Raw genomic sequence first — 10340 nt, forward strand, 5'->3', positions numbered from 1 at the left:
AGATAACAGAGACCAATATATCTCTCTTCTATGAGCAAGAAGGGCCCCTGAGTCTCACTGGTTCATTTGTGTTTATTAGAAACATACTGTGAAAGGATTTAAAGAATATATATTCATTTTTGAGATTTAATATGTTTTACAAGAGCCAACGATTAGAATTGTACAAAGTCAGGAAAACTGGCAAGTAGGCATGGATCCACGGAAACCAAGCAAGACTAACCAACACAAAACACAGTGGAAAATGCTTAGAGCTAGGGTCCTCTGACTCCATTACACTTAGAAATTAATCTTACATTTAATAAATAAAAACTATCACCTGAATTTACACACTTGAGTCACAGCAAAGCATAATTCATCACTTTACAGAAGCATTCTGGGTACACACTTCCCCCAGTAATTAAATTATGTTCTTTTGTGAATCTCTTTTCACTCCCCAACTCAACCAAGAATCTACTCAGGAAACAAGTTGGTGGTGGAGGAATTCTCTCTCAGGATTTGGCCAGTGACTATCATTCTGATGGCCTTACGAAACCAAGGATAAAAAAATGCATAAATCAAAGGGTTCATGGCTGAGTTATAATAAGCAATCCAAATTAGTATTTCATACACATACGTGGGAGTGATGAAGTCTAGGAAGGCATCAATGATGGTGTCAATGAAGTATGGGAGCCAGGAAAGGAGGAAGGCAGCCACTGCGATTCCCAGGGTTTTGGCAGCCTTCCTCTCCCTCTTGGCCACCCTGTCCTTGTAGCTCTCTGCTGCATTGGCAGTCTGGTCACTCATCTTCTCAATCTTCTGAGCCTGCTGTTTAGCAATGAGGAAAATCTTAGAGTAGACAGTTATCATCACAAGTGAAGGAATGAAAAATAATGTAAAATGGATGAAAACCCAGGTTTGATTTAGAGTAAATTGACAACCGCCCACACAGGTGAGGGCACTGACTAGATCCTCTAGCCCTGCTTCATTTGCTCCTGAGTAAAGGAGGGAAAATCCATAGATGATGGACAGGAGCCAGGAGAACAGGATGCACTTGCCAGATACAGATATAGTGAACCTGGTGGGGTAGGTCAGGGGGTCACTGACTGCAATATATCTGTCCACAGAGATGAAGCTCAAGTGGAAGATAGAAGAGTAACAAAATGATACATCAAAGCAAGTGTGTAATTTACAGTAATTCTCCCCAAAGTACCAGCATCCCTCCACAGACCTCACTGTGCTGAAGGGCATCACTGTCAGTCCCACCAGGAAGTCAGCACAGGCCAGGGATGCCACCAGGAAGTTGGCAGGAGAGTGCAGCTGCCTGAAATGAAGAATTGATGTCATCACCAGGAGGTTTCCACACACAGCCAGCACAGTCCCAAAGCCAAAGACTGCATAGAGGATGAGGCGAGGGCCTGTGGAGTATGGGATTCTGACACAGGAAGTGTTCAGCTTCTCATAGCACAGCTGGGCAGATGTGGCAGAGAGCAGGTCTCTGCTCAGGATGCTGCCTTGATCCCAGGGAAAACTGTCATCTTCTGCTGCCATGTGTGCTATTCCAAAATCTTCAGAATTAAAATACAGATTGTCATTGCTAGTGCATTTTCACATCCTAAAATGATCTTTCTAATTCACACTAACCCCCTCCTAATTTTTTAAATCTGTTTTCTCTCCTTCATTCATTTCTTCGCATCTCAAAAGCACCAGTGTGTTCTTTGATGCAAATTTGAATCTCACCTTTGAATTTTCAGTATTATTTAGCTAACCTACATTAGTACCCTAAGCACTCTGGCCTAATGATGACAAATACAGTGTCCCTGGGACTGAAATCCCCTGGTGTAAGGTGAGGTAAGTGAGAGTTTGTCAATAGCAGGTTGTTAATGCACAACCACCCTCTACCTTCTAATTTGATGGATCTAATAACCTTTCCCTGTAATGTAGGTGGATGTGATTCCTGTCCCAACAGAACTTTGCTCAGAAGTTGAGGTTTTGTTATTTTACTAGAGACGGCCTTTCCCCTTTGTGAGAAATGTTATCAATGACTCTGTAGAGAAAGGAGTCACAATCCCTTCATACAGTTCCTTCTGTTTTCAAGCACTAGTTTGTGTTAAAGAAATAAATGCAGAGTCCTGACACATACTTTCCCCCACTTTCAGCTTTAATCTTTTTTGTTTGGAATAGTGCGTGCATCTACTGCCAGAATTTGTTGATGGAATGAAGCAAGCAGGATGTTAAAACAAGTAGGAGTTTCCTCTCTTTGTGTTTTCTTTCTAGCGGTTGGAATCACTGGAAGACACTGCACAGATCCGATGTGGCAGGAATCTCAGAGTGTGGGCTACTAGTGTGTGCTTCCTTCTTACTTGTAAAATGTGTGTTTCCCTCCCAGAATACTGTTATAGAATCTGGGTAAGAGCAGAAAAGGTTTTTCCTTTCAATGTCTGGACAGTCTTAGTACTAGTTTTGGGTATGTAATTATAAAATACACTTTAAATATTTCACATAAAAATTTAAAGAATGTTAAGCAATTTTTCATTTATAGCACATACTAACATGAAACTCCCTTAAACTAATTGTAGTCTCACTGGCATTACTATTTACAACATCATCATCATCATCATCATCACCATTATCCTCATAATCATTATTATACACAAAATAATATCATTCATATTTGCCTACCTTAACAAGAAAACAGCTGTGCACTCTGACTTACATTTATGACTTACTCAAAATAAAACCATGCTTACATGGCTAGGAGATGCTAGAAAATTAGGTGCTGGTAGGGTATATGTGGGGATGGGAGTGTGGGCCCTCAGACCCTTGTAAATGCCTGGTGCACATGGCTACTCTCCTTTAATTCCAAAGTGCAGAAGGAAGATTCAGTGGATGCCCAGAACAAGTGGCCTAGCTAGACCAGAAGTGTTAGCAAGCTATAGGCTCAGCCGGGAGACCTTTTCTCAAAGAACAAGGGATAGTAATTGTTGAAACCTCACAATGTCCTCTTCGGGTTTCCATGGGCACATATGCTGTCATGCATGCACATGCTAAGCATGATGATAAGAAGTAATATTCCAACATCTGTTTAATTGTAAACTGTCCATCTTATTATTGGAGATATTTTGCTTATAATTTATGATTGGGCAGCATTTATTTTGTTTTCATTGTATGAATTTTAGAGACATACCACTTTCTTTTAATATACATCTCAGGGATCATGTACCATTTCTTTTTCTTTTTTCTTCTTCTAATTTTTATTTAAGTAATTTATTCAGATTACATCTCAGTTGTTAACACCTCACTTGTATCTTCCTGTTCCACTCCCTCGCTCTTTCATCCTATTGCCCTTCCCTAGGTCTGTGACAGAAAGGGACCTCTTCCCCCACTATAAGATCACAGTATATCAGTTCTCTTCCTGGTAGCCTGCTTACCCTTCCTCTGAGTGTCACCAGGTCTCCCAAGCAAGGAGAAGTAGTCTAATAGGGGGCACCAGAGTTCATGTCTGAGTCAGTCCTTGCTCTCCACACTATTGTCCATTGGTTAGATCTGGTTAGGGGTTCTAGGTTTACTACATGCATTGTCCTTGGTTGGTACAGTAGTTTGAGCTGACCTGCCTGGGTCCAGAACCACCAGCCTTAATGGTATTCTTGTAGGTTTCTTGGACCCCTGGGTTCTTCTATCTCCCCATTCTTCCATACCTCTCTCACCTAGAGTCCCAGTAGGAAGTCCCAGTATCTATCCCTATCTGGACCGAAGTGAAGACTTTCAGGGGACATCTCTGTTGGGCTAGTATCCAACTATAAGTGAGAATGTACCGTGTGTATCTTTCTGGCCCTGGGTTAAGTCACTCAGCATGATGATTTCTAGTTCCATCCATTTGCGTGTAAAATTCAGGATTTTCCTTGTTTTTAATAGCTAAGCAGTATTCCATAGTGTAAATGTACAAGTTTCTTTATTCATTCTATGATTGAAGGACATCTAGGTAGTTTCCAGGTTCTGGCTATTATGATCAATGTGGCTATGAGCATGGTTGAGCATATGTCCTTGTTGTGTCATGGAGCATCTTTGGGGTATATTCAAAGGAGTGGAATAGCTGGGTCTTGAGGTAGCCCTATTTCCAGTATTCTGAGAAAGTGCCAGATTGATTTCCAAAGTGGTTGTGCAAGTTTGCACTCACACCAGCAATGAAGGAGTTTCCTCCGTTCTCTACATCCTCCCTAGAATGTGCTGTCACTTGAGTTTTTGATCTTAGCCATTCTGGTGGGTATAAGACGGAATCTCAGAGTCATTTTGATTTGCATTTCTCTGATGACTAAGGGTGTTGAGTATTTCTTTAAGTGTTTCTCAGCCATTCGATATTCCTCTGTTGAGAATTCTCTCTTTAGTTCTGAGCCCCATTTCTTTCTCTCTCTCTCTCTTTTTTTCTTCTTCGTTTTCTTTTCTTTCTTTCTTTTTTTTTTTTAAGATTTATTTATTTAAGTATACAGTGTTTCACCTTCATGTATGCCTGCCCACCAGAAGAGGGCACCAGATGTCGCTGTAGATAGTTGTGAGCCACCATGTGGTTGCTGAGAATTGAACTCAGGACCTTTGGAAGAGAGGGAAGCACTCTTAACTGAGCCACTCTCCAGGCCCCCATTTCTTAATTGAGTTATTTGGTTTGGTGGTGTTTAATTTCTTGAGGTCTTTATATTTTTTTTTAATATTAGTCCTTTGTCAGATGTAGGCCTGGTGAAGATCTTTTCCCAGTCTGTAGGTTGTCGCTGTGTTCTGTTGACAGTGTCTTCTGCCTTACAGAAGATTCTAAGCCTCATGAGGTTCCATTTGTTAATTGTTGACCTTAGAGCCTGGGCTGTTGGTGTTCTGTTTAGGAAGTTGTCTCCTGTGTCAATGAGTTCCAGGCTCTTCCCCACTTTTTCTTCTAACAGATTTAGTGTCTCTGGTTTTATGTTGAGGTCTTTAAACCACTTGGGCTAGAGTTTTGTGCATGGTGATAAATATGGATCTACTTGCATCTTTCTACATGTAGACATCCAGTTAGACCAGCACCATTGGTTGAAGATGCTATCCTTTTCCATTGAGTGGATTTGGCTTCTTTGTCAAAAATCAAGTGTCCATATGTTTGTGGATTTATTTCTGGGTCTTTTATTCAATTCCATTCGTCAAACAGCCTATTGCTATGCCAGTATCATGCTGTTTTAATTACTGTTGCTCTATAGAACAGCTTGAGATCAGGTATGAAGATTCCTCCGGAGGATCTTTTATTGTACAGCATTGTTTTAGCTATTCTGTTTTGTTTTTGTTTTTGTTTTTCCATATGAAATTGAGAATTAATCTTTCAATGTCTTTAAAAATGTGTAGGTATTTTGATAGGAATTGCATTGAATCTGTGAATTGCTTTTGGTAAGATGGCCATTTTTACTATGTTAATTCTCCTGATCCATGAACAAGGGAGATCTTTCCATCTTCTGATGTCATCTTCAATCTTCTTCTTCAGAGATTTGAAGTTTTTTTCAAACAAGTCTTTCACTTGCTTGGTTAGGGTTACTCCTAGATACTATATTGGCTGTGGTTATTGTGAAGGGTATAGTTTCCCTAATTTTTTTTTCAGCATGATTGCCATTTGTATATAGAAAGGCTACTGACTTTTTGAGTTAATTTTGGATCCCTTAATCTCCTTATTGCTCTGGCTAGAATTTCAAGAACTATATTGAAAGGCTATGAAAAAAAGTGGCACCCTTGTCTCGTCCCAGATTTTTGAGGAATTTCCTTGAGTTTCTTCCCATTTAATTTGATGTTGGCTATTGGCTTGCTGTATATGGCCTTTATTATGTTTAAGTAAGTGCCTTGTATGCTTGATCTCTCCAAATCTTTAAACATGCATGGGTGTTGGATTTTTCATGTGCCATTTCTATAGGTCATAATTTTCCATATTTGTATATCTCCTTAGTTTCCATTTCTGTGACTAGTATCATAAATCTGTTTATACTTCATAATATAAATTAACATTTTGTTTAAGAAATAAAACCAACATTTTCTTCTAATATTTGACATCCAATGGAATTAATTGTAATTGTGTGAAAGATATAGGTAACTTCCTAAGTTTTTAAACAGCACTATACTACAATATCATTTCTTAAATAATCTATTTTTTTCTCCATATCTTATTCTACCTTGAGGTATTTTTATCAGTATTGCTGTTTGTAGAAAATAAAGACAGCATTACTGCATATTATGACATTGGACACACAAAATTTCAGGGAAAATGTAAACAAAAAATTCCACCAAAGACAATCTCTAAGTGGTGGAGAGATGGCTCAGGGGTTAAGAACACTCGTGGCTCTTTCAGAGGACCTCGGTCCAGTTCTCATTACTCACATGGTAGTTCTCCACTCTCTGTAACTGCAGTCCCACGGGATCTGATACCATGTTCTGATCTCCACGGGCACCAAAATGCATGCGGTGCACAGATGTACAAGCAAGAGCAGGACACACAAGGAAGATTGACACATGTTTGCTACAGTTCCCCATTTGTGGAGATAAACTGTAAAACTATTTTGCTGCTACTTCCTACCTATAACTCTTCCACTGTTAGGAATCGTAATGTAAGTGTCTAATTTGTAGGACGTATGACAATGTGACCCCCCCAATGAAAATGTGCTTTGACCCCCAAAGGAGTCACAACACACAGGTTGAGAGCCCGTGTGTTAAAGAATGGAGACAGCCAACACAAGGTAGATCCAAGTACCAAACTGTAAAAAGAGCAGTGGGCACCGAGCACAGGCAGAAGCTGTCTACTAGTGGGTCTAAGCAGTTCTTTGAGCCCATGAATAACTTTCCCAGTTCAGCTTGACATAATCTTTCTGCATCTCACAAATCTGTTTCTCCTCACACCCTGCCTTATCCAATTTTTAAAACAACAGATGAAGAATATTGCTGAGGTCACTGCCTGCTGGGTCCTGGGTCCATACCAAACAATCCCCAGGGTTGGAAACACAATGATGACACTTTTTTCCCCCTTAGGAAAAAAGAGAGAGGGAATTGTGGACCATTGCCAGCCAGCAGAGGTCCAAGGCTCATCCTTGTGGTAGGCCAGCTTTCTAGGCTTGGAAGAAGGAGAGCACCTCTCTCCTGCTGCCAGAAGACCACAAAGGCCTAGGGCCAAAAGGTGTCAAGATGCTGCCTCCTTTCAGAGAAACATTTCAAAGCTGCCCAGAATGCATCCCAGAGGCAGGCCCCACCCTGCCCCTCCCCCTGGATGCCCTGGGCACACCTCCTGCAATTTACATACCAGGCCTTTAAAAACCAGGGGTCCCTGAGTTAGGGATGCTCTCCTGTCTCTTCTTTTCTTTTAGCCCCTTGTCCTTGCCCCTTTTATAAAGACACGAGTTTATTTTGAACTCTTGTTGGTAGATGGAACTCAAGGAAGATAGCGAATTAAAACCTAGTTGTTTGTCTCTCAGCTGTCTTATTTTGGCTAAATATGCTCAGCTACCCTGTGCTTACTCAAGTCCAGGGTTTGGAATCTTCACAGAAGGACTCAGAAACAAAGAGTGCCCTCCCTGCAGAGGAGAACTTGAGGACCTGGCTGCTCTCTGCCCAAGAACTCACAGGTGGCCACATCCACCCCAACACAAATCTCAGCCTTCTATGTCACCAGGTTCTTGGGACAAGCCTTCCCCAGCTTGCTTCCCAAGAGCTCTGAAGAACTGAGGCTAAGGAAAAAAATGCCTCAAAGGGCGCTCCATTCAACAAGTCTCAATATTTTTCTCTATTTCTGTACTGTTTATAGCAATGGTTTCCTTGCATGTATGTTTGTATACCATGAGACTGAAGTGCCCGAGGGCGCCAGAGTTACACACAGGACTATAGTGACCTATGGCTGTGAGATGCCATAGATGCTGGGCCATGAATCCAGGACTCAGGAGGTTCACTTTACTGCCCAGCCATCTCTCCAGCCTAAGGTTTGGAGTTTTGTAATTTCATTTATCAAACTAATAAAGAGTGGAATGTGGGGGTTGATTATTCCTCTGCTATCTACTGACCTCTAGTTTATAATAAAAAAAATTACAAACATAGCCAATTGGCTTTGTCCAGAGTAAATTATACAAGGAATTCAAATCTTTACAGGAGGAGGCATTAGAAATATATCCACAGACCCAAATAAGATGTGGTTTCTAGACTCTGTGTGACTGCAAATTTTGCCCTTTATCTCCGTGTTTTCTTCTTCTGAACACACTATTAATTTCACTTTTATGCACATCTGTTAAAACCTATGAAAATCTTTAAAACTTATAAAATGAGTGAAAGATCAGCTCATGTATAAATCATAGTGATTAACTAAGGACCATCTTAAAATCCTTGATTTAAACAATTTACAACGTGTAAAGCTTTAGGACTGAGACCATTCCTCTGTGTGCTTCCTCCCTAGAGAGCAGGTCACTGAACAGATGCTGCTATCTGTAAAAAAAGCTTTTCTTTTCCTCTGTAAGCAACTGAGTAGATGTTAGTTAATGCATAGACATCTTGGTTTATACATCCTGACCTTAAACATATTTGAATGCACAAATCTAGGCCTCAGATAACAGAGACCAATATATCTCCTTTCTATGAGCAAGAAGGGCCCCTGGGTCTCACTGGTTCATTTGTGTTGTATTAGAAACATACCGTGAAAGGATTTAAAGAATATATATTCATTTTTGAGATTTAATATGTTTTACAAGAGCCAACAATTAGAACTGTAGAAAGTCAGGAAAACTGGCAAGTAGGCATGGATCCACGGAAACCAAGCAAGACTAACCAACACAAAACACAGTGGAAAGTGCTTAGAGCTAGGGTCCTCTGACTCCATTACACCTAGAAATTAATCTTACATTTAATAATTAAAAACTATCACCCGGATTTACACACTTGAGTCACAGCAAAGCATAACTCATCACTTTACAGGAGCATTCTGGGTACACACTTCCCCCAGTAATTAAATTATGTTCTTTTGTGAATCTCTTTTCACTCCCCAACTCAACCAAGAATCTACTCAGGAAACAAATTAGTGGTGGAGGAATTCTCTCTCAGGATTTGGCCAGTGACTATCATTCTGATGGCCTTACGAAACCAAGGATAAAAAAATGCATAAATCAAAGGATTCATGGCTGAGTTAGAGTAAGCAATCCAAACTAGTATTTCATACACATACGTGGGAGTGATGAATCCTAGGAAGGCATCAATGATGGTGTCAATGAAGTATGGGAGCCAGGAAAGGAGGAAGGCAGCCACTGCGATTCCCAGGGTTTTGGCTGCCTTCCTCTCTCTCTTGGCCACCCTGTCCTTGTAGCTCTCTGCTGCATTGGCAGTCTGGTCACTCATCTTCTCAATCTTCTGAGCCTGCTGTTTAGCAATGAGGAAAATCTTAGAGTAGACAGTTATCATCACAAGTGAGGGAATGAAAAATAATGTAAAATGGATGAAGACCCAGGTTTGATTTACAGCGACTTGACAACCCCCCACACAGGTGAGGGCACTGACAAGATCCTCCAGCCCTGCTTCACTTGCTCCTGAGTAAAGGAGGGAACAACCATAGATGATTGGCAGAAGCCAGGAGAAGAGGATGCACATGCCAGAGACAGATATCGTGAACCTGGTGGGGTAGATCAGGGGGTCACTGACTGCAATATATCTGTCCACAGAGATGAAGCTCAAGTGAAAGATAGAAGAATAACAGAACCATACATCAAAACAACTGTGTAATTTACAGTAAATCTCCCCAAAGTACCAGCATCCCTCCACAGACCTCACTGTGCTGAAGGGCATCACTGTCAGTCCCACCAGGAAGTCAGCACAGGCCAGGGATGCCACCAGGAAGTTGGCAGGAGAGTGCAGCTGCCTGAAATGAAGAATTGATGTCATCACCAGGAGGTTTCCACACACAGCCAGCACAGTCCCAAAGCCAAAGACTGCATAGAGGATGAGGCGAGGGCCTGTGGAGTACGGGATCCTGACACAGGAAGTGTTCAGCTTCTCATAGCACAGCTGGGCAGATGTGGCAGAGAGCAGGTCTCTGCTCAGGATGCTGCTTTGATCCCAGGGATAACTGTCATCATCTGCTGCCATGAGTGCTATTCCAAAATCTTCAGAATTAAAATTCAGAATGTCTTTGCTAGTGCATTTTCATTTCCTAAAATGATCTCCTTCCTAATTCACAGTAACCTTCCTAATTACATGAATGCTTTTAAGTCTATGTTTTCTCTCTTTCATCTATTTCTGTACTTCCTGAAAACACTAGTCTGCTCTGAGATGTACATTTAAACGTCACCTTCTATTTGCAATCTCAGCTTATTTATCTAACCTACATTAATGCCCTAATCACT

At 41.0% G+C, this 10340-nt stretch overlaps 2 protein-coding genes across 2 annotated transcripts; both read right to left on the reverse strand.

Annotated features, from left to right (window-relative positions):
* Positions 1-450: 450 nt before the first annotated feature.
* LOC311595104 (trace amine-associated receptor 7b) lies at positions 451-1527 on the reverse strand (the record flags this gene model as incomplete). The annotated part of the gene is made up of 1 exon (XM_084777474.1): positions 451-1527. One exon carries the CDS (start codon positions 1525-1527, stop codon positions 451-453), a length of 1077 nt encoding a protein of 358 aa, XP_084633600.1.
* Positions 1528-9006: 7479 nt separating this feature from the next.
* LOC311595103 (trace amine-associated receptor 7e-like) lies at positions 9007-10083 on the reverse strand (the record flags this gene model as incomplete). Its single annotated transcript, XM_084777473.1, has 1 exon — positions 9007-10083. The coding sequence occupies one exon, from the start codon at positions 10081-10083 to the stop codon at positions 9007-9009; it is 1077 nt and encodes a 358-aa protein (XP_084633599.1).
* Positions 10084-10340: the final 257 nt, after the last annotated feature.

Source organism: Acomys minous (assembly GCF_964271855.1).
Source record: "Acomys minous genome assembly, chromosome: 3".
In the NCBI taxonomy this organism is placed as follows: domain Eukaryota; kingdom Metazoa; phylum Chordata; class Mammalia; order Rodentia; family Muridae; genus Acomys; species Acomys minous.